Source organism: Festucalex cinctus, chromosome 15 (genome assembly GCF_051991245.1).
Source record: "Festucalex cinctus isolate MCC-2025b chromosome 15, RoL_Fcin_1.0, whole genome shotgun sequence".
NCBI lineage: Eukaryota > Metazoa > Chordata > Actinopteri > Syngnathiformes > Syngnathidae > Festucalex > Festucalex cinctus.
Genome location: NC_135425.1, coordinates 19,927,705 through 19,952,517, shown reverse-complemented (window position 1 = coordinate 19,952,517; position 24,813 = coordinate 19,927,705). Strand labels below are relative to the sequence as shown.

The 24,813-nt window shown below is 41.2% G+C and overlaps 1 protein-coding gene across 3 annotated transcripts; it reads right to left on the bottom strand.

Annotated features, from left to right (window-relative positions):
• Window positions 1-521: 521 nt before the first annotated feature.
• Window positions 522-22,988, bottom strand: nup214 (nucleoporin 214). Of its 3 annotated transcripts, none has more exons than XM_077496649.1 (36): window positions 22,784-22,988; window positions 21,591-21,786; window positions 21,144-21,298; window positions 20,639-20,837; window positions 20,483-20,553; window positions 20,348-20,411; window positions 19,411-19,514; window positions 17,155-17,261; window positions 17,008-17,074; window positions 16,791-16,914; window positions 14,791-14,949; window positions 14,319-14,712; window positions 13,983-14,116; window positions 13,816-13,904; window positions 12,703-12,792; window positions 12,480-12,629; window positions 12,252-12,410; window positions 11,734-11,837; window positions 11,482-11,655; window positions 10,884-10,972; window positions 10,724-10,807; window positions 10,324-10,635; window positions 9,458-9,625; window positions 8,779-8,890; window positions 8,327-8,399; window positions 8,022-8,094; window positions 7,827-7,902; window positions 7,585-7,637; window positions 5,662-7,107; window positions 5,118-5,182; window positions 4,882-5,044; window positions 4,658-4,810; window positions 2,042-2,213; window positions 1,071-1,219; window positions 911-944; window positions 522-665 (listed from the first exon to the last, which is right to left on the bottom strand). In XM_077496649.1, exons 1-36 carry the CDS (start codon window positions 22,823-22,825, stop codon window positions 629-631), a joined length of 5,841 nt encoding a protein of 1,946 aa, XP_077352775.1. In that variant the 5' UTR covers window positions 22,826-22,988; the 3' UTR covers window positions 522-628. The 3 variants fall into 3 exon arrangements, with proteins under 3 accessions (XP_077352775.1, XP_077352776.1, XP_077352777.1); XM_077496650.1 differs by having other exon boundaries at window positions 8,022-8,091; XM_077496651.1 differs by lacking the exons at window positions 19,411-19,514; window positions 20,348-20,411; window positions 20,483-20,553; ... (2 more) ...; window positions 21,591-21,786; window positions 22,784-22,988 and adding an exon at window positions 18,509-18,655.
• Window positions 22,989-24,813: the final 1,825 nt, after the last annotated feature.

Genomic DNA, 24,813 nt, shown 5'->3' with positions numbered 1-24,813 from the left:
TGTGGCATTTTCTCCATCGCTTTCTACATCAGTGTCCTATACATGGGTGGGCAAAGTCAACCACACAATTTTTCACCTTTAACTTAAAGAGTTAGATTATAACAGTAAGACAAATACATAACTATAAAAGTCATTCTTGTAATTACACGAAAGAATTCTACCTTTGAACATATTTATTTCCATGAAAAATATAAAATAAAGATTTCCTTTTCTATGTATACGGCACATTTTTAACATGTCGGTTCAAAATACTAAACTGCCAATAATCTGCAACAACAGATTTTTTTTCCCCACAACATTACAGTGAAAAATAATGACAAATTTTTGATCAAATTTGCCACTTTAAGTAATGACTTGTTATCCACATATGTAATAATTAAAAGGAGGGCGCTTACCTTCAATGAATGCTTTACAGCAAATCACAACATAGTAATATCTGTGAAAGCAAAAAACTCAAAAAAGTCCAATCAAAAATGAAATGTAATTTTTTGGTCATTCGGAACATATTTTAATCAAGTAAATTAATGTAAAACTTGTTTATATTTTATTTAAAACTTCTAAGTAACAGAAAAAAAAGAGCTTGGAAGCATATCAAGTTAGCATTGTGGACTTATGCAGCATCAGCAAATTAACTTCGCCAACCGGCAAAGGTTTGGGAATTTGATCTGAAAGAAGCAAGAAGACGGAGTACATTATTGAAATGTCACTTTAAGACCAATTCAATGTCTACATTCCCTTTGTAACATTTTTTATATTAATGTCTAACGATTGGAAAATAATATCAATTAAATGTCATTTAATGGAATGTAAAAAATCCTCAAAAGATTATCCATTACGAGTGATGTCCGCTATTCCAATGAAGTGAAATACGCTACATAGTAATCTATCTAGTGAGTGTTCATGAACTTACTGGTTTGTGGATCCAAAGGTATTTCCAGAGAAGCCTATAAAAACAAATACATCGTTATACAGTACGTATAAACGTGCACAAACACAAGTACTATACAAGTAAGACAACGATCAAATGTTGGTTGAGAAGAAGATGCAAAGACAAGAAGAAAACATTTCACCTCCTGGTTGTGGCTGCTGTCCAAAACCTGCGAAGCCGCTGGGTTGAGCCCCAAATCCAGGTCCCTGCTGGGCCAGGCTCCCGAATGACGGTGGGGCGTTCTGATTGGCTAGCGCCCCGAAGGACGACGCGCCGGATGGCGAGGCGAAACTGAGGCGTTGTGAAAGAAAGTAAAAGTCAAGAGTCAGAATCATAGCAACATTTCTTCATACAGGACCATTCTCCCGTCACGTGTGTGACTCACAAACATGTGACGCAGCACATTTGCAGCATCTCTGAGAAGGGAAGTGAAAAAGCCAAACGACTTTTATAATCTTAAACAGCTAACCTAAGACACAATAAATATCCTATAATTTAAATTCTATAATTAATCTAAATTATTGCCTTGTGCTTTTTAACAAGATGGACTTGTAAGTGTAGATGCAAATTGCTTATGTTCGCATGTTGCCCAAGCTAACCATCGAGCCACCAAATGTTGATGTTTGGGTATTTTGTAACCAAGTGTACAGCTGGGTGGAGCTTAAGAGGGGCAGATGAGACAAATCTTACAAGCCTGGATTAAACCCACCATTTATTGGACTAACATACACAACATATATTTAGATGCTTTTCACAAACAAAGCTAGCAAAGGCAGAGGGTGTCAGATGGTGCATGTGAGGGGACGATGATGGGGGAGGGGATTGGGGGGGGAATCAAGGTTTAAAAAGATAATCCCCTCCGCAGGACTCGCGCCCGGCGACTCATCAGCAAGCGGATCTGCGAGTATGCAAAACGCAGAGAGTGGGACAGGAAGTGAGACCATTTAATCCATAGGCCGCATGAGCCCCGGGTGAGATTATTATCAGAGGGGAATAATCTAGTCAAGCACAAATTTAGGCCGGTGGTCATGCAAACTGATATAGGCGCACACTGGTGATGAAGATGGCAAATGTATTTTCTAAGTAGTTATTTGATTTGTTCCTTCTTCTTACCCAAATCCGCCCATGTTGGAAGCGGCCGTTCCTTCTCCAAACACCTTCCCGGCGGAGGAGCCCATTGCGTTATTGAAGGAGGGACTGGTACCGAATGCCGCACTGGCGCCGAATGACGGCGAAGAGCCAAAGGCGGGAGGACTGCCAAACACCAGGGCACTGCCGAAGCCGCCTGAATTAGGAAGCGCAAATGATGGGTTTGTTACACTTCAACAGTACAACAATCCATCTTCTACAGTTGAGTTGGAACAGAACATAATTGACTTTGACTTTGGGTGAGAGACGGTCCACACCACAGATTGGTCACCAGCCAATCACAGATGGACAACGATGGGCATTCATTCACATTCACATTTTTGGTCAATTATGACAGCGTGTCAAACATTTTAGGTGCTGGCCACTTTGCAGTTCTAGCTACTCTCAAGGGACGTTATGCCTTGTGGCATACATGAAAACTTATTTTGCAAAAAACTGATGCACTTAACATGAAAGTGATGTGGTGGGCCTTATTTGGACTCCCAGCCTTGAGTTTGATGATATAGAGTAATGAACCGAAAATGCATGTTTTAGAATGTCAGAGGAAGTTCAAGTACAAAGAGGAAAAAAGCACACAAGCACTGGGAAAACATGCAAACTCCACATAGGAGAACCTGGACTGACATTCAAATGAGGAGCTCTCGACTACGAGGCAATTCTCGTCAATTTCTCATATTCCAACTACTCTCTAGAACTAAAACTGTCTACTTACAGTAAATACAGTAATTCTTAAAAAAAAAAAAACGTCATCAAGACTTTTTTGTAATGTTGCATTTTTAGTCATGTAACACTGATTTTTTGGTCAATTATTTATTTATTTTTTTACTACTACAACTAATTAAAAAAATACATCTTTTTTTTCTTGTTTATATTACAATGTTAAGTAGAGATTGAGATGTGTGAACCACAAACTTAACTTCTTGTACTGAACAGAAATTTCAAAGAATACTCTTGCAAGTTTACAACCTTTTGTGTAAAATCATTTTTCTTGTAAAATCACTCCCTTTATTTGTAAAATTCAGATTTTATTCTTGCAATACTGTATTACAATTTTAAATGAATTCAGAGTTCTTGTGAAATCATGCCTTTTTTTAAAGATGTAAACTTTTTAAAAAACTATTCTCACAAAGATTTTTTATTTTTTTTAAATTAGTTCAACTTAACTCTGGTATTTGTTATTTTTCTTCTTGTAAATTATATTTTACAAACAGACTGGAACCAAAGACTTCTGGACAAAGAAGCAGATGTGCTGCCACGTGCTCAATCTTTTCAACAACACTGTAATATTCTTGTAAAAAAGGCTGATGAACTTAATTCTCTTACGGATATTTGGTGGTAGTATTGTGAGAAAAAATAAAAATAAAAATACATCACACACCTCTACTAATAGATTTGTTTTGTGGTAGGCAGCCAGGATGCAAACTTGTCAAGCGTCTCATGGCGTGAAATGTGCGAGTTGCAGCGGGCTTAACGGCGGGTGTGCTGAAATTACAGCGCGCCTCCCAGCACGCCCCAGTAAATAATTGATTGCGCTAATGTAACAAGATTACATTGGCTGCACGTAGCACGGCGATCAGACATTAGGGTGTGGGGGTTTGCTAATATCCTGCTGAAAATGAAGGGAGGGAAGGAGGGAGAGCCTGGAGGGATGAGACCAACAATGCTGCTTTGAATGATAACATTAAAAGATAGGAGCTCATGTTGCATTTTTGAAATTAGGTCGTTAGGCGGCTTCCCACTCCAAGCACGTTTGTTTGCTTCAAGCTATCAGGCGGATATTAATCAAACAAAACCTGGATTCACAGTCCAGTGAAACTCAACAAGACATTTGTGTGTGAATGTGAGGAGATGGCAAACAACGCTACCGCTAGTGAGTATTGAATTCAATTCTGCAACATTCACGCTGAATTTGCGATGGGTGAGCACTTAACACTTCAAAAACACTGGAAACAACTGTGGAATGTGAAGCAATGACTACTGTAGGTAAACATCAAATATAATTGTTGGCCATCTGAATACACCTCAGGCAATGTCAAAAGTGAAAATAAAAGTATGTTTCTGGCTCTCTCCTAATGCAGCTACTATTGGTAGTGGTCTCCTCTTGCCATTACAGATTGTCTTACAGTATTCACTAACATTTATTATTGTGTTTAAATACAAAGGTGCAAAAAGACACAACAATGAACAAGTACCGATTATATTGATGCTGATACCAGCCTTAAGGTATCGGTTAGGGATGTAACAATATCCAAATGACACAATGCGATAATGATCAATATTGTGGTGGTAACACCAATACATTCTCACCCTCCTCATGCATGGCTGGGATGAGTAGATAAGGGCACTTGTGAAGCTCAGATGACAAAAGGGGAAGGAAATGTCAAGAGATGGTGCTGCGTGAGAGGGGCCAATGCACGGGTTTATCACGGTAACAGGACTATCATTGAACTTTCAACAACTTCGCAAAAACCTCACCAGAGTCACAGAAGGGATTTTGTTCCACTTTGGAGATTCACCGGCAAACGAACGAGAACCAGGATGGCACGGGAAAGAAAGTCCAGAATTTTTACAGTACTGTACCTGGTTTTGCTGGGCTGGCGAAGGATCCAAAGCCCTGGGAAGCAACACTCCCTGCACCAGAACTGAAGGTCCCACTGGGTTTCTGGTCTCCAAAGGAGGTCTGTCCAAATCCCATGGGTTTGGTTGCAGTACTACCAAAGAGACTGGGGGTACCTGTGGGAAACATGGGAAATATAACTTTCAAGGTGACATTAGATCATTTTGATGGGGCAAGTGTTTCATACCAGTTTGAGCAGGTTGTCCAAACCCTCCGGTGGAAGCATTAGGACCAAATGGATTCTTGTTGGCGGCGTCTACGCTCGGCTTGCCTCCCAAGCCGCTGAAGAGGCTGCCGCCTGGTGAACCGGCTGCACTGGTGCTAGAACCAAACAGCCCTCCACCTGATGGCTGTTGAGAGAAAAATCATAGTTAGTTTGGGAAAAAAAAATATTATTTTTTTAAAGAAAGAAAATAATGATACCTGTCCAAATACGCTTCCTGTGTTGGCTGGCTGACCGAAGCCAGACGAAGCAGAGGATCCAAAGCCTTCAAAAAAAAAAGAAAATTACAGCAGCCGGCAGGCATGAATGTGCTTTTGCACCGATTTTCATGGTGAATCCTCATCCTAATGATCAGGGTTTTACACTGTTCCGGCCACACTACACAACATACGCAAAAAAAGCTTCTCTAAAGTCTATCTGTTCATGATTGGACTTATATTGGCCAAATTTCCTGGTTGAAGCCGATCCTTGGAATCCTCCCAAAATAGCTATTCAGAAACAAAATGGCTGACTTCCCGTTTCATTTCAGGCAATGGCTCTTACTTTCGTGTCATCCTTCTATTACCTGAACTGCATACATCATTTTTCTTTTAATCCTTCTCAAAATCTTCGCAATCACTGTAACTTGAAATTTTGACTCTGTGCTCTACCCACATTAGATGGCATTGGCAAATATTTACGTGTCACCCATCTGTTTAAAATACTTGCTAATAAAAGTCGATAGAGAGACTAAAGTAAACCTACCTGATGGCTGACCAAAGCTGAATCCTGTAGATGAGGACGTGGTGGTATTGCTCCCGAACAGAGACCCTTGTCCGAAAGTGGAGCTCTGTCCAAACGCGGAGGTGGTGCTCTGTCCAAACAGTCCAGTGCCGGTGCCACTGGATGTGTTGGCGTTTGTGCTCGTGCCGAAAGTAAAGGAACTGGCGTTGCTTGGCGTGGGTGCTCCAAAGAATACTCCTCCTCCTCCAGTGGTGGCAGTGCGGGCGCTCGCTCCGAATGCGGACTGTCCAAAAGAAAAACCACTGGGAGTTGTGGTGTTGCTAGCGGGCTGGCCAAAGCCACTTGGCTGGCCGAAAACCGACTTGCCGAAACCACCTCCAGTTGATGTGCCGAAGGCGGACGAGCCAAACGCTGAGGCGGCTGTGGAGACTGGAGGGATCGTGGCAGGTTGTCCAAACACAGCGGCTACAGTGGTGGTTGTCGTGACTGAAAAAGCGGGGGTGCCATCCCCAAGGGTGCTGGCCGCAGGGGCAGCAGTCAGACTGGCAGTAGCCTCTGGGGCAGCTGGAACATTGACAGCCGGCGTCACGGTGGTAGAGCTGCTTTCCGTAGTAATGGGTTGAGTGAAAATGGAGCCGGGCTTCTCAGAAGTGGACACCTGGAATGCCGGTAGGGCTGCTTGGGATACAGGAACCACAGGGGCAGCAGAGGTGACATCCAGGGTCGTGTCTGCCGTGGCGACTGGGGCCGGGGGGGTTGCCTCCGTTGCTGGAACTGAAGCGGAAGCATCGGAAACAGGATCAGTCTCTTTGACGGCAACCGCATCCGGCAAAAGTTTGGGGGCTTCTAATGGAGTGGCGCCCTCGACGGAAGGTTCTGGAGAAGGGTCTTTTTCGTGCGATGATGGGCGCTCTGAAGGTTGTGGGCTTGGTTTGAGCTCTTCCGTTGGTTCTGCGGGGGCCGTGAGGAGGCTGCTAAAAGACGTGTGCAGCTCCGAGGTAGGCGTGTTGGATGTGGTCACACACAAGGTTAACTTGGGAGTAGTCTCAGAAGGCTTGAACAAACTCCCGGACTTGGACAAGTCGGCTCCCAAAGAGTCTCCCGCAGACTTCTGATCACCACCAAAGCTGAACTGTGCCGTTCCTTTGCCAGTTCCAGCCCCTCCAAAGGTGAAAGCGGTGTTTGCAGGAGTAGGTTTTGCAGCGCCATCTTTAGCTTCTTCTCCTTGACCGACGCGCAGTCCGGAGAAACTGCCTAATGTTTCTCCTCCGGTTATTTTAGGCAGTTGAATTTGCGTTGACGTTGCAGCAACTATGGTGGATACGGGTAAAGGCGCTTCCGAAGATGGTGGCTGTGTGGTCGACACGGCAGCAGTTAGGGAAGGGGAGGTGGACTTTGTCGGCTCCTCTATCGTCTGACCGAATAGCTTGCCATTTCCACCAAAGGAGATCTCGCTTACATCCTTTACTGAAGAGACACAAACAAGATTAAAGGAGGCATGCACAACATATTTTATAATTGTTGCAAATACAAACATCTGGAGCTCTGTTGTAGTGTTGTCCGAATACCAAAATACTCACTTCGAGATTATACCTGTATAAAGTCGTGAAGTCAAGTCATCTTTATTTATATAGTAAAATATTGTCTAAAAAACATCCAGACGAATACAGGCCACAATTCCGCCACACAGCTTCCAGAGAACTATGAAAGCGTTGGAGTTTTGCAACACCTTTCAGACATAAGTTGTGTTCCAAAGAGGCTGTGTATTTGTTTTCAAGCTACTTTCACCATTTTAAATTGGTTAATATTGGACAAAATTCAAGTGATGACAGACCATTAGTATTTATTTGTGGAAAAAAAATATATGAATTTGACCATATTTGGACATAAGAGGTTTCCGCCGGACAGCAACGGAAATCTTCTATAACACATGAAGCTCTTTACCTGGTGGTAATCCAACTGCTGGAGTGACAGACGCAAAACTGAAGCTTGAGGGGCTGCAAAAGAAGGAACCCATTTTTAGAATAATATTTCAGCAATCAAATTTTCATTGGAATTATTTACTCTGGCACACAAAATAACAAAAAAAAAATACTTATTGATTATTCATTTATTATTTGATATTATCCATCTAAATAATACAAAAAAATCACATTGTATTTTCTTTTCTTTTTAAGTGGACTTACGTTGGCGTAAAAGATAAACCTTTGCTGATACTCGACTCAGCTGAGCTAGCAGGTGCTGCAGATGAGTCAAGCTGACCTGAAGGACCCAAATGAAGTCAGTAATTAATGGGAACTTAATTGTCCTCTTTTTGCAACAAAACAGGAAATATATAATACAACCACCAAATTGCACGCTCATGCACAGTATGAGCTCACCAAACATGAAGTTCGCTTGTGGTGTGCTTGTGCTTTCATTGGATGGCTTCTGCACTCCTAGGCCGGGATTCTGCTGAACAAAGTTTTCATAATGACATTGAAGAAGAATTTGGTAGATTGCATTGGTTACAGAGATGAAAACATGCGGCCGGGGAGCATTTTAAGTTTTTCACTCAACTACTTTTTGTGACAATTAAATGTGAGTTAATATTATTCCACATATGTTGCAAATGCATGCCTCTACAATTTGCAGTTGTATCAATAAACACCCTTGGACATGTTTCTATTTTTTTTTCCCCCCTTACTCGCTTGGGAAGATTGGATGCAATAGATGCAGGAACTTGCAGCGGCACAGCGGCTTGGTCAGATGTTGACGAGCTACAAAAGAACACAGAAGAGTTTTTATTTTTTTTTATATATATGCACAATCACGCTACTGGTGTGTGTGTGTGTAGTAGGGGGCGGGGTGGTTTGGTAATCACAAGTATACAGCCGTTCCAATAACGAAAAGACTAGCGTTTTTAGGAACTATGTTCTCGGTTCCGTTCTTAGGATGACCATACTCTGCGTGCTTGAGATTGAGAAACTGCTCATATGGGGTCTACTCACTATCACCATCGATTCAAGGCATGATGAAGCACAATGAAAATTACATAATGTGCTCAAAGTCAACTGAGTAGTGTGTTAGTGTGGTGAGGACATTTGCTTTAAGTGCCAACTGCTTGCATCCTGAGTGTGTTGTGCAAGAGTAGAGTACCTGATAATTGCGGTGGTTGACACAGGAACCCCTTTGTCCTTCAGCTCCTGGACGTTGACCACCTGCGGCACGGTTTTTAAGGTGGACTCTGTCAAGGAGGTGCTAACGACAGCTGCAACACAAAAATGTTTGCCTTTTTTTTTTTTTCTGAAGAACTACATTGAGAAATTAGTGCGAACCAATGCTTGTTTTGCCTGGAGGGCTTTGTCGCCACCTAGTGACCAACAGACATATTTATTGATTTGTGTATTTATGTATAATTTATTGATAGCATGCAAACAGTTGTGCGTTTGGAGGCCCTGTCCGCCCATCAAGCGTTGAATTCAACAACGGAGTATATCTTTTATCTACATATTTGCAAAAATATAATTGCGAACACCATTTACAAAATACACACACACACACGCACACGCACACCCACACACCATGGCAACTAGACTGGCCCAATATCTAGACAGCAGCATACATTTGATTGCTTGCCGAAATTGCCACTGCGGTGGGAGTTATTTGGCCACAAACACAGTGTAGTGTCTTATGTATGTGAATAAAGTGCTCCCTCCAGAATAAATATTTTTATTGTATTAAAGGGTACTCACGAATTGCGACCAAAAAAAACAACAAAACAAAACAAAAACATGATGTTCCTATATTAGGGAATGTTTTGCATGTTTAACATTACCTGTCTTCTGATTGGCCATCAGTCTACGGAGGGCGGCGCTGGCGGCAGCCTGCTGGGCCGGGATGGTGACTGGCACGGTCCTTTCTGCAGGCGGTGCCCCATGCTTGACCGTTTTCGTGGAAAGGGCGGTGCTGTCAGCGCCACTAAGGTTGATCTTATTGGTGGGAACTGAAATGAGACATAATACACATATATATATATAATAAACATGCTTGAAATTATAAATGTAAAGGAAATAACTATGGTAGTAGAAGTCAGAAAAATAAGAAATCAACTAGTTTATGACAATAAGGTAAAAAAATACTTATGTACGACAACATTCCAATAAAGAGGAATATTAAGGAAAGAAAATTATGAAAAAAATGTGATGAAAATGGTAGCAGCTTTACAAGTGCAATGCAATATTCCTGTATCGCAGTAAAGTTGTAATTGGTGGAAAAAAGGAAAGATATTACAATATGATATTACGAAAAAGAAAAAAAAAATCTGCTACATATGTGGGAATATGACAGGAAAAAGGTCTCTGTGGCATTTTATAAAAATTAAGTTGAAATAATATAAGTCTATATTAACAGAATACATGTGTTATTTTATGATAAAATGCAAATTTTACAAGATATCAGAATATTAGTAATATTTAAGGTTTTTTTTTTTTTTTTTTTTTTTTTTTTTTTTTTTTAAAACAAGAATTACATTGTACTATCATAAGAAAAACAGACTTAACCACAAGTAAAACTACTATGAGAATGAGTTAGTAAGATAAGGAAAAGGCTTCATTTGATGAGAATTAAACTGTACTATTAAACAAAAACATGCCAAGAAGATAAACATAAAATGAAACCGTAATATTCCATTATTTTACTTACTCGGGCTGGCAATAGGGCTCAGTCTGAAGCCCATGCCTGGCATTGACTGCATTTTGCTTAGAGGTGTGGACTGAATGGCTCCGAAACCAGGCTGGATAGAGGGAGTCCTCACCACGGTGGGGTGTCGGGGGTAGGAAGGAGCGGCCGCGGCGGCCATGGGAAGGTGGTCGGGCTGCAGCTCCGCTTCCTCCTCCTCAACCTCCAAATGAGGCAGATGAGGCTCGATGGACTGCGAAAGGGATGAGGTGGAGCTCATGTCGTCCAGGTCTTCGTAGTATTTTGGTGACAGGAAAGCTGAACGTGATAGGTTGGCTTGGCAAGAGAAAAGAATATTTAGATGACCATGCTAATTTATCAATTCTATTTCTTAGTTCATTTGTTCACTTGAATGATTGACTACCTGGTGCAGTTGAGCGAACATGAGGCATAAGCCCCTTGGAGAGGAAGTTGCGCAGCTGATATTGTTTAACTGGCGATATCTTGACTGGAAAGGGAAACATGTTTTGACCTCTTGCATTGTCACTAATACTGTATACACAAATGTAGAATCAAATTTTTACCTGGTGATGGGCTTTTGGCTTTCGGAGCGGTGTTGTCCAGCCGGACCTTCAGCAGGGCATCTCTTAAACTGTTAAGCTCGCTTTCCAAACTGTTACAAAAAAAAAAAAAAAAAGACAACAAAACTTCAGTCTGAAAGAGGCATGCTAACAAACAACAAAAGATATTAAGGGTCTGCATTTATTTCCTTGGCTCAGGTTTTTTTTCCCCGCCAAGAAGAGACTGACACTGCAGCAAAGTGGAGACTGGAGTATAATACCACAGCCTCCAAGGTATGCATGCTAGTATGTGTTTGAGAGAAGGGGTTGTGGGTGCCTCCATGAAAGTTAAATGCGCAATGGATCAGCAATGGTTTATGACATTCGGAACTAGTCTTTTTAATGATAAGTATAATGTCATCATTTTGTGAATAGTCACAAAATATATAAATCGACACGTCTTTGAAAGAACATCCTTATTATTATTAAAAAAAAAAAAAAAAAAAAAAAAAAAAAAAAAAGTAAAATGATGCTAATTCAGTCACATCACAATAAAAGTTCAGTGGATAAATGTCGTAAATTTCCTTGGCTGCGGTAACTATTCTTGTTGTAATTGACCAACCTTCCAGATGAGACTGTGTTGCGGTTAGCAGTGGGAGCGTCCGTCTTGTTGTAGAGGTGCAGTGAGGTGAGCTCGTTGACCAGCTGGTCCAGCCTGTTCTTTTGTTGGTTGATGATAAAAAGGTTGTTGGCCAGCGTGGTGAACAGACCCTCGCGCCCAGGCACCACCAAGTGCCTGCCAACACGCTACGTGATCAACAACAGATAATGCAAATGGCAAGTCACTAAATAATGAGGAGAGGTTTGTGCGTACTTCTCCTTCTTCTTCTTCTCCAAGTGTTTTTCCCATTCCACATCCAGAACACCGTTGACATCCTCCACAGCTAAAATGACATACTGGTAGAGTTGGCGAATCTCCTACAGGGGAAGCAAATGGACAAAGGACTTGATGTGGATCTTCTGTGACAGCCATTTTAAAACCATCAGTTTGTGCTAGAGCACTGAGAGCAAATAGAGAGGTTAGCTTAATAGGATTCCCAAGCTAGTATTGACAAATGGAAACTAAACATTGTAATATGGATCTTTTGTGACTCCATCCATTTTAAGACTCATCTGTCTTGATGTTTGAGAAGACCAAGCACTGAGTGGTTATGTAGGCTACTAATGGTAGCTTCTTATTACTGTATTATCTCTGTAACATTCAACAAGAGGCCAAACATATGTAGGCTGCTACATTAGCATCTCATGCTAACCGCCGATTAGTTGGATGCCCTATGCTTTGATACTTGCGGACTCTGGAAGGAATCATTTCAAATACGGTCTTGTTTTCACCTTGAGCTGTTGCTCACTACGTGGGTCCAGGGGTCTTTTGTACAGCAGTTGTCTATAATTTCGGTCCTTGCTGAGTTCACTCTGAGACTTGGCTTCCTCCGCCCCGGCGAAACCCTCCAGTAAGTTGGTTTTCAATGTCCCGATGTCGCCGTGCAGAGACTGGAGAGGATACATTTTTATAGATCACAATTGACTCAAATGTGTATTTCACATTTTTAAAAACCTTACTTCTGTGGTTTCCTTAATCTCTAGGGTGAAAACATTCAGATCCTCTGACTCTTTCCTAAGTTCTTTCATCTCCTCGTTGGTTCCAACCTTGAAATCGGCCATAGAGCTCCTTGCCTTAAAATCATCCAATTCCTTTTGGAAGTGTGAAATCTGACAAGAGTGTCAAAAAGGCACATAATAATTAAAAAAACAAATTACACACGTTCCTTAGTGTCAACCTCACCTCTTCCAGTATTCCAGTTGTGATGGGGTCAGATTCTTTGTTTGGCTGAGGCTGCTGCTTCTCCACCGGCTTTACTCCAGCTTCAACTGCCTGCAACAGGATGCCAGACATGATCATTTCTGCTCAAATTTAAAGTAACTGACTAAATCAGTACAGTACAGTAACTTGAGAAAAAAAATACAACAACATTCTGTTTTCTGATATTTCATTTAATGGCCTTGATTATGTTAAAGGGCACAAATTATGGAAAATTTAATTTTTAAATTGCATATCAATAGCTGCGTTTCAACTTGAGAGTGCCTGCCCATCCATAAAGCTTGAAATTAAACAACCAAGTACTGTAAATCCTTATCTTTATCTGCCTATTTCTGAAAATGGGTCTTGAGATGACAAAAAAATAAGGCAAAATTATTAAATGTGTTCTAAGTTACACACTTAAAACGTTAACAACTAGGGTTAGAAACACAAATCCGCAAGCTAGGGATGTTTGGCTTTTGGCTTTTAAAAATCCAGGATGACATTTAAAAGGTTCCATAACCATTACAGATCAACCTGAATTTGACCTGAGGTACTGTGGACCAATTGAGTCTCATGAGGCTTATCTTGGTCTCATGATGTCAAAATGTGAACAGCATGATGAAGAGGACTGTGTAAATACTAATTGTAAGTGAATCAGGACATGTACTGGTCCATTTAGGGATCAAGCACCCATTGTGAATTTTATGTTCATGGCATTCCAAACATAGGTTCATATGAAGTTCATCTGTAAATCTTGTAGTGCATTTTAGATTCATCCAAAACAATTCACTTGAATGCCAATTAAACTCAACATTTTGTTGATAAATGAAAGAACTTTTTAAAAATAAAATACAATTAAGATATACTTCAACATAAGCAACTAAGATTAAATATTTACTTTTTCATATAAAAAAAAAAATGTTGACAAAGAACCAGACAGCATGATTTCACTTATTATACTTTAAAAATTATACATGCTGCCTCATGCTTATGTATAGCCTACCTGTGTCCTTCCATAAGCAATGTGTGTATCCTCATTACATGCAGACAAAATAAACTACAGGGATTTTTTTTTGTTTGTTTTTTTAAACAAACCTGTGGGGTTTGGATGCAGCCCAGGGGAGCTGGAGATGGTTTTTGGAGTTCCACAGGTGGTGTGCTGGTTTGAACTGGATGTACTGGCGCTGAAAAGCAAACACCACAATTATGAGACAAGGTACAGGTAAGAACACAAAATATTGGAAGTGGAGATTTGTGCTGACTTGACATTGCGGTTGGCTTGGTGGTGACAGCAGCAAGGGCAGGCACACTGCCGTTTGACACTACACCTTTGGGCACAGATGTCGTGAAGAAGAAGGACGGCGGAGGTTCTGCTGGAGCTTCTACTGCTGAAAACCTTGAGAAGATGGACACCGTTCGTAGTAAGGCTGCAGTTCTACCATAATGTATGCGTTCAAAAATACAGGAGGTTTAAAGCCTTTTTCATACTTTCTATAAAAGTACCCATTTTTCCAAACACTTTTCTCTGATGCAGCCATTCCATTTTGCGGGAACTCTGCATGCTAGGGGCGACTGACAGCCAGGAAAAAAGGTCTTACCTGTCACTCAAATTGAGTTTGACTGTAGGTATGGAGGGAGTGGCGAGGTTCTGGGGCGTCGGGGCTGTGACTTTACTCGAGGGGGTGCTGAAAGAGAATGCAGAGGGAGCCGAGGGGGCTTCGGCGGGAGGTTTGGCAGCGCCGAACGCGAAGCCTGAGGCCCCAGAGCCGAAAGGCGTGGACGAGCCCAGGGAGAAGGCGGGAGCGGCCGAGTTGCCGCTAATAGGCGGTAAGGAGAAAGCGAAGCCTGACGATGATGATGATGATGAAGCTGCTGTAGGAACAAGGCTAAAGGGGGACGCAGCAGATGAGGTGGCCACTGAAGTCGCGGCGAGGTTTGGGAAGGCAGTCGGGAGTGGCGTGGCAGATTTGGGGAGCTGCACTGCCAAAGAAACTGCAGAAGACAAATAGTCGTATCTATAACAAGCAGTGCAACTAACATCTGTGGTGGGTAAACTAACCCTAACCCTACCTGGTTTGGGGGGTCTCTCGCCCTCCGCTGTGAGGGTGGCGCAGGGTACAATCAGCTGCTTGACACCGGCGTTGAGGTTCAGCAGTGCAAAAGGGCAAAGCAATCCCTCAGTAGACAGCATGAGCATAGTGGGTGCCGGGGGCAATGTCTTTTCATCGCCTTCATGAAAGGGAAACACAAAAACAATAAGTAAACAAACATGTTTGTGGAGGTGAATAAACAATTACTGAAAATGAATCTGTCAAAGTCAGGCACAGTTTTATTTTTGTGCAATTATCTTTAAAAAAATATGTATATACAGGGGTGTCCCCTTTTTTTTTCCCCAGAGAGTGAGTACTCAACACCTGAGTGGTCACCAATACCAGCTATCGATTCCACTAGTACTTCCGATACATAAAACTTCAGGGGAAAAACAAAACAAAACATAATTTTAAGACCTATACAGTGGTCCCTCACTCTCACAGATTTTTAATTGGGTCAATTTATGCTGCTATTTTTGTAATTTTTAAATAAATAAAAAAAGCTCCTTCTTTCATTCAACACAATCATGACATTTTTAAACGAAATATAGAATATTTGGTAAATTAAGATGCGTACCAAGATAAGTTAAAAAAATATATATTTTTCTTCTTTTAATTTTTCTTAGCAAGTCAGTTATTTTAAGAACAGATCCCCGTTACTCCTAAACAATGGGTCCCACTCCTCGATTATCTTCAAGTCAAATTCTTTTTATGCACATTGACTTAACGATAGCCAGCAGTATATGGGACGAGGCACACAGTCACTCACTTGCATGAGAAAACAGGCTAAGTTCAGCAAGACAAGAAATAGGGTCTGTGAATTGTGCTGTAATTCTTGATCCCCGGGATATTTTGACAAAAGCGTGTCACAGACATGTTCGGACACCTGGGAAATGGAACTGTTTGTGTGAGAACAAAAATGCACAACAAGTCTCCATATACTGAGAGCGAGAGAGCAAGCAAGTGCGAGAGAGAGAGAGAGCGAGCAAGAGAGAGAGGGAGAGAGAGAGAGGCACTGATCAGTATTCCGCAGCAGGGATGTCTGGGCCGCTTTGTTGTTTGTTGTGGTCCACAAGCTTGTGTGAGACATTTTTAATGAGTGCCTCATTTACCTTCCCCCGACCCCACCCAACCCCCCAGTCTGTCAACGTGACGTCTCCATCTTCTGTTGCACATTGGATTTTTATCGTGTCAAGAATGCCGCAACAAATTGCAGCTATTTTCTTGATGACGGGAGGAGGGATGCGACAAGACTGTGTACGTAAATGTCTGTTGAGGCGGATGCTGATTATTATTCTCGACGTGAACTCTGTCAAACACTGCAGTGACAAAGAAACATGATGGATTTTGGCCCGTGCTCTTTACTAAGGGTGTGTTGAGAATGCCATTGACGCACTTTCCGGCCACAATGTTAGACCAACCAACCAAGTGCCTGCTCTCGAGGGCTCGGGTCAGTCAGCGTCAAAGTGTTTTGCTTTTTCTGCATCTTTTCTCAACAAGCAAAAGAAGGCACAGCCTCAACAAGTGGTGCCACGAACACGCCACCAAAGAGTGAGTAGCGTAACAAAAAAAAAAAAAAGAAAAAAAAAAAGAGAGAAACTGAAAAGAATGTAAAAGAAAAAAAGTAAAATTTTGAAAAGATTGGTAAAAACCTGCTAATTAAAACATACTCTGTGATATAGATAGTATAGTATGTTCCCGTTTGAATGATGGCTTGGCATTGTCTGACTAAAGCGTTGGACTGTCACAGCGGCCGCCATGACAGTGCAGTCCCCCTGCCTCCATTATAAGCAGTTGGAAAAAAAACATAAATGGTCAAAATGGTACACATTTGGCTGATTACCATAGCGTGAGTGCATCAGACCCATATCAAACCCTTCTAATGGAAAAAAAACAAAACTATACTTTGGCACATAATGTTTTGATTCTAATAGACGACTTAACTCATTCTGGGCATTAAATGAGTCAGTAGGCACTTACTGATGCGGATCTCCTGCTGGCTGGTGTAGTCGATGGCTAAGCCGAGGGGCAGCGTGTCTTCACTGGTCTCAGAGACGGGCAGCTCAGCCCTACTAGCGTCTTCCAGCATCCAAAGCTCCCAAATCTGGAAAAGAAAAAAACAGCATTATCATGGCTGAACAAGAGGATAGTGCATTTCCTGTATTTCCATCTGATAAATGTAAACTTAATGAGGCACCTTGTCATCTTGTCTGGAGATGACGCTGACTTCGATAGAGGCTGCAGAAGCAGCCAAAACAAGGTTCCTGAGTGATGAAGCAAACCATGTTTCAAAATGGTCAAATTGTGCAAGCTCTCCATGTTGATATGTTCAAGTCAGCCTCACCAGTCTTCTATGTGGCGGAGGAAGTAGTGGTGCTGTCGCTCCGTGCAGCAGCCGTACACAGTGTCACTGAAGTTCACGTACTTTGTTTCCACTTTTTCATCCTTTTTCTATGGTAAAAAAAATAAGATGCATCATCTTTTGACATAACTAGGGTGCAGACATATTTTCAATTCAATTTCAATTTTTTTTATTTCATTCTTTAAAAGAAGAAAAGAGGACAGAAAGAAGTAAAAACGTGTGATAACTGCCCCAATCAACATTAAAAAAATAAATAAAAAATAAATAAATGACAGCAAACAGTTAAGACGCTTTCAAAGTAACAATTCAACAAAATAATTCAATAACATGACCTTGTGCTAAATGTATTTTTCCAGTAATTGTGCTTTTATACAATAAAAAAAAAAAAAAACAAATAGACTGAGATGATTTGGTTTTATAATCCAGATTGTTCCACGAAGTGATACTTTAAGTTGAAATACATTTGTCTTTTTTGTTTTGTTCTGTATTTAGGCTTGGAAAAACAAATACATGTTCCTCTTAATTTGTACTCACTTTCCCATTTTTTTAAAATTTGTTTTGCATGTTAATTTATAAAATTTAATGATGCTTTATATGCTATTTTAAGGCCGTTATACTCCATCAATTCATTACATTTTAAAGTTTTTAGTTGTATGAATATTGGATTAGTGCAGTGCTTCTCAATTATTTTCTGTCATGCCAGTGTAAGAAGAAAACATCTTGCAGCCCGGACGCCAGGTGGAATGTCTCAAACAACCCAAACTTGACGCCCTTCATGCTGAAGATTTCCAAGTCACTTCGCTGCCTCAAACACTATTGAAGCCATCTCGAGAGTGCTGCCGTTTCACCACAACGGGTCGCGGACGTCCATCTCCCAGTATTGCAAAGCCACGATGGGCATGGTAGATAGCAACAGCCGGGGGTCCCTCCTTGTCGACATTCCAGGTCCGCTGCTACCTTGTTGGATTGTATTAGTTGTTTCAGTGGCATTTTTGCTAGCTGTCTTTATTCAGCATCTTGGAGCTCAGGCTTGAGTGCAACCAAATGGCGAAATAGACGTTAAGCAAAGTTTGGAATTTCAGCCAAGTCACCCACACGCCGCCATCTCTTCTCATCTTGGGCAACTACATTTCCTGAGTGGACGCATAGTCGCATCATCACAAACAAATACAGTAAAGAGCAACCATTTAAACCGGTGAAAATAGCTTGAAAACAAATACATCGCTGCTCTTGGCTTCCATTTAGGTCGGAGAAGTGTTAGGTGCCGTAATTGTCACCTGTATTTAACAGCTACTTCTTTTTTTAGACAGTGAGTGAAAATAATAAGGTTACCTACATTTAAAGTGACTGCTTAATGGATTGCGGCAATGTGTCTTTGCAGGACCCTCATCAGCCACGGTGGCAAGTCTCCATTGCATATTAATATCCGCTTAATACACAAGGTTAATCGGCTCTTTGTTTTATTTATTGCATCGCTCATGACTTAAGACCTTTAGAAAGACTTGTGAGGATGATGCATGCTTTTGTGATGTATTAAAAGGATTTTTGCACGGTCGGTGGGGGCTTGGCAAAAGGCAGACTTTGAAGTGCACGGCCGCCGCTGGCTCTGCATTTGTACTATCTTCATCAATAGCAGCATAATAAATTTGCATTTTTTAGCAATTGAATGTTTTTTGTTGTTGTTTTTTTTGTTTTGTTTTTGGGGGGGGGGGGGGGTGTTATACTGTAATGTGTTATGTGTGAGCAATGATAAAAGAATATAAGGCATAATACAACTTGGGCTGAAGTTGGCATTTTTTGTTGTCGTTTTGTCAGTATGAGGATTCTGCCCAACTGACAATATGTACCTGTGAATGAAATAGCAAAACATATGACCAAAATGGCGGCGATCCCTGCCTGTTAATAAATACAATTTTTGTCTGTATTCTCACCCATGTCATATTTCTATAGCAACCTGTGTCATCCTTGACCCATCTTTACAACATATTGGACGGGGAGCCTCAGAACCCAATACGGAATCGCACAGTTCATGTCGCAGGGCGTTCATGTATCAAATCACCCAGCGGGGCTGAGTGGCCAACTTTCAATTTTTTGTGATCGTCTGCTCCAAGTCACAGTACTATAACAATTAGGGAAGTTCAATACGACTTTTTGCAGACCGATACCAGATAGCCGCCGCCGTGAGCACCAATTAAGACATTCGCACTCACCCATCCATAATAATGCACGGATACTCACAGGGATGGTGATCAACACAAGCTCAGGCGGAGTCTCCGGGGAGCCGTCAGCAGCAGCGTAGACGACAGCAAACGAAAACGTCCTCAACCACAACACGTCGAGAACTGCAACAAACACAAAGAAGAGGAGGTGGTGATGACACTTGGAAAGACATACGTGGAAGACACGTGTGCCGTATTTTTCGGACTATAAGTCACCCTGGAGTTTTAAGTCGCAACAGTAAGATAAAATGCATCATAAAGAAGGAAAAAAAAACAAGTTGCTCCAGAGTGAGTAAAAGTCACATTTTGGGGGGGCTGTAAGTTTATTTAAAGAAAAAGAGAGATCAACAGTAAAGCTCGGATTCCCATCCAAAATCCCTGTTCCCCAATTATGGCTGAATTTGGAAATACGCTCCAAGCATACAATGAAAAAAGAAAGCATACAATCACCCCAACCGTTCAGAAACTCAAAGCGCTCTTCAAATGTGGCCCAAAAAAAGGAGTACCGGGACCCAGTGAGTCAGGCTGTGCCAATGGACAAAGTTCAAGCACAAGCTGCTGATTGGTTTCTAACAAATTTTGCGTTCTTACATTAATGGAAACGTTGCCTCTCCGAGCACACACACACCATTTTTTGATGGTCAGCTAATACTTTTTGCGCATTACCGCTACCTTCTTTAGCATGCTATAAAGGATGTGGCCACCGGTGGATATACATTACTACTACAGCTACCACCAGCTTCTTCTTTCATTTCTTCTTCTGCCGTCTTTTGGCAAATACTTTTGGTGGAATGCACAGAACGACAACTCAATTTTGGAAGCTAGTTCGAGCTCTAATTTTAATATAGTAAGTTAATACGTCAAACCTGAGTATTCAAGTGGCAAGACCAGACAAACTATAGGAAAAAGTCCCTCTTATAAAAAGAAAAATACGGTGTATAATGAAAGGAAGTTACCTTTGACTGGGTCATCTGAAGTGTAAAAGTGTGGACACGGGATCACTTTCTTTTCCTCAAGGGCCTTTGATTGAACCAAACAAAGTCAGTTACCAATAAAGGTGTTTTTAGTTTGTAATCATTATTTGAACTTACTGGGGTATACTGGCTGACAGTGCCATTCATTTTCCCCACGGCAACCTGTTTGCCTTTGGGGCTCCAGCAAACTAGGGAATGACATCAAAAAGAAGCCAAAATTGAGCAGGAGCTGGCGACTTGGTTAATAAACGTGGCGCGAGATGCCTCACTTACGGCATGTGACGCCGCTGGAGGCGGGGAGAGCGGCCCGAACTCGGACGTCGTCAGTGACGTCCAAGATGGACATACTGCCATCGGATAGGCACACGGCCAACATGGACGCCTGAGCGGGATTCCACTTGAGGTCCAGGACAAGAGTCTTCGAGGGCACTGTTGGCTGCCACAAGGCGAAAGGAATCTTCTGCGGCCGTGCCTGGAAAGAGCACAAAATGGCATTTGCATACAGAAAATCCCTGCTATTTGCAAGGGATAGGGACCAAGCCATGATACGAAAGTGAATATCTTTGTTAGCTACCAGCAGAGTGTGCAAGCAATGGAGGAACTGCTTTTTTTTTTTTTTTCTCATCCACTAGCCATTGACAGGCAGCTCCTCTATACTATATATACACTAATCGGATTAATCTGGGTGGGATGGCAGCGAATGATGATGTTAATGGTCGCTATTTAAAGAAAAGCATTTCCTGTCACAGTTTGTCAATCTCGTAATGCACGAGATTACCTGGTTAACGAAGGTGCGGACATCGTAGAAGCTGACGAATAGCGCGGCCTCCTCCGAGACGGCACATACGGACAACGAAAGCTCGTCGCTGCTGAGAGCCAAGTTATGCAGCGCCGAATCCAGCCTCACCTCCACCACAGCTGAGATTCCGTCAACTACAAGGAAACAAAATTAAAACATGAGAATAAGATGGAAATGAAGACACATGCAGTGGTACCTTGACTTTTGAATTCCCCATTTTATGACTTGACATACATGTCATCACTTGTTTGCTTTTGTTCTACAAAATGTTGGTGTTGCTTAGGGACCGGAACGGATTAATGGCATTTCTATTCATTTCAATGTGGACAGTAGATTTTGACATACATGTGAATTTGGTTATGAGCATGGTCATGGGACAAATTAAATTCAAGGTACCACTGTTACTGAACTTGAGACCACCTATACCTATCGTGTTGGAGTTGCCATCCTGCTTGTCAGCAGCGAGGATGTCTTGCGTGCGGTAGACCTTGAATATCCTGCCCGAGCCGGCGAATGTCAGGCCGAACTTGTTGGAGACGGCCAGCAAGCTGGAGCGCTCTCTCGGCATTTCGCCCGAAGGCTCGAAAACTTTGGCTTTCTTCATCTGACGGAACTGAAAGTCCTGGAACCAAATAACAGACTTTCATAGAAAATTTCCATCCAATTTTTATAGTGCGTTTCCTCAGTTGGTTTGTGGGTGAGTTGGAGACTATCACAACTGACTTTGAGCAAACTGTAGGTTACAGTGGACTGGTCACAATAAGCCAATCACAGGGCACAGACAGGGAAACAACTACTCACACCAATGGATAGCTTATAGCAGTGATTCTCAAAATGTGGTACTAGGACCATTCAGTGGCACTTGAAAGAATCTGTTGCCGATAATAGTTGAGTTGTATTAACATAGGACCAGTATCACCTTTTAGTTTTCATCAAATGGAATGCGTATCCAGGAAATAAATATTACGAAATAGATATTGAATAATTGAAGGCTGAAAATTATAGTTAGACTTAAGGCTGGTAATGCCGATAACATCAGCCTCTTTTTAGTTGTAAAACAAAATGAAAACTTAGTGAAAAGACACAGAAGGTGCTGAAGCTCGGTGGTGCGTGCAATACTGCACAACTTAATTACAAAGTAAATACATCGCCAATACCAATATGCACAACAAAGTATCAGAAATGCCCGGATGTTCGGAATTGTCATTTGCTGATGCTGTTTTGTTTTTGTTTTGTTTTTTTAAGATGATACTTGGTCAAAGAACATGAAGACATTTAGTGTCAATAATTTAGATTTTCTTGACATACACTGGTATATCTAAAATCCATTTTAGTACACAATTGTCAAATGTGAGTCTTACAGTCTCTCAGAGTAGCCTATACAACGTTTTAAAATAGTATCCCTTTTGAGTATTTTGCGTCACATTAGGAAGTCAAATACCAGGATGAAAGAATGATATTTATGGTATATATATATTTTTTTCTTTATTGCTGTCAGAAGTCCAAACAGTTCAGATATGACAAAACAAACAAACAAACAAGTTAAGAGTTTGAATGTTAGCAAACAGCTAACTCATGCTAACTAGCCCAAGCTACACCAAGAGATAACAAGAGCTTACCTTCATCTCCCTCTCGGGAGGGGAGTCAGTGTCGTCGCTCATTTTCAAGCACAGATATAAAACGTCTCCTGCAATAAGCTTCTCTATTCAAAAATTGCTCTTTGAGGTTCAAAATATAAAAGTCTGCGACATTTAAGTCGCGTGACAGATACAAACACACTGCAACGTCCGCGCGATTTCAGATGAGCGACCTTTACGTCACAGTGAGAACGCAGGATGAGCAATCGATGCCAGAGATGCTTCCCCTCTTTGGATGAGTGCAGGCTTGTTTAAGAAGAAAAAACGTGACATAATTAAAATGTACAAAATAGCCTAATGATATAGGTGTGATGACTGCACTGTAATTCAAATGTAATCAATTGGAGTAATGTTTTTTTTTTTTTTTATCACGCTATGAAAGCAGGATGACCAATCGATAACAGCTGTTCAGAGTAACCGCCGTGCCCAGGTGGCGGCCATGTTGGCAGGGGCGACCTTCCATCAAAGTAAATGCATGGACATTGAAAATAAGTTTGCTAATTTCTGAACCGATTTTCATGAGGTTTACTAATATATATATATATAAAATGTATGGTGGCATCCTTGCTATTTTTGGTGTTATTGCCAAAATACATTGTATCGTTGATGACTTTGCCCCTCCTAGCTTTGCATCACTGTAGGAATGCGATTAAAGAGAGGCGTGCCTACCAATGTTCACATGGTTTGTTGTACACAAAATAGAGTAAATTATGTTTGTTGGAAAGTTCAATTCAACACATCGTTAATCTCTGATTAAAATATATCTAAAGTGAACCAATATTTTTGTTTTAGTTTTCCCATTAAATTCCAACCACATAAGTGTCATAGCTTGACAACATGGTGATAACAATACAATATGTGTAGCTTAACAGCTTTAAATAAAATTACCATATATTGTACTTACTGCAAATAGGAAGCTAAATATAATGTACAATTACATGTTGACAAAAAAAGAAATTCAGTTTGTGGTGAAGTAAGGACTTTTTATTAGAAAGCAGATTTTTCTGTATTGCATTTAAAGAAATCAGGAATCTTGGACTACACAACCGGTGATGGGACACCTTGATGGGAATGAACCGTCCATTTTTTTTTTTTTAATTTTTTTATGCAACATCAAAATGGCAACTTGCATTTTTATCTCATATATATATTATTATTGATGCTGGAGTCAGAAGGCGCATAAACATTTTTAATCAATTTTAAAATGTAAAAGCAACACTGAAATTGTCCCATTCGAGATAGGTCCAAGCTGGCTAATGAAGAAAGTCCATGATTAAAATGTGGAGTTGCATGATAAAAGTTTTTTGTTTTTTTTTTCTCCATGTTGAGGTCAGCCTAGTGGAGCTTAAGAGTCCTGGTCCAAAGCACCAAGGAATCAGTCCTAAGAATCAGTCTTTCATCATTTTTATGTCCCTCCCAAGTGTTAGATCGGCAAAAGAGGACGATGACTCGGCAAAAAAAGCGAGAGCACAGCAGTTCACGTCACATCCTCCCAGAGTGAATCCACACATCCTGATTGTCAGCGCTCGGAACACATGGCTTTAAAAAAAGGTGCGATTTTCTCATTTTTCCATGACACTTTTGTGTTTTTTTTTTTTCTTTTTCTTTTTTGTTAAAACTCTAAATCAAAGCAGGATTTCCCAAACTGACTCGGGGGCCCAAATGGGTTAAGAGGCTTTAATTTTTATTTTATTTTTAGAGCGAGGTTAATCAATTTACAGAGAGAAATAATATCGTAAATCACGTCTACCCAAATTGAGGCCCGGGAACCAAAAATGTGTCAAAGCTGTTTGTTTTCTTTTTTGGACTGGATCAGTGATTATCAAAGCAAAAATACATCTGCATATAACATTATGCACCCCCCCCCCCCTTTTTTTTTTTTTTTTTTAAACTAAATGGGTCAAGGGACATTTTTTGGAGTGAAGCGAAATACCGTTGCATAGTTTTTTGGTCCGCTTTTTAAATTTAAATAAAGGGACCGTAATTCGGATTTACCCAAACTGAGGTGCGGG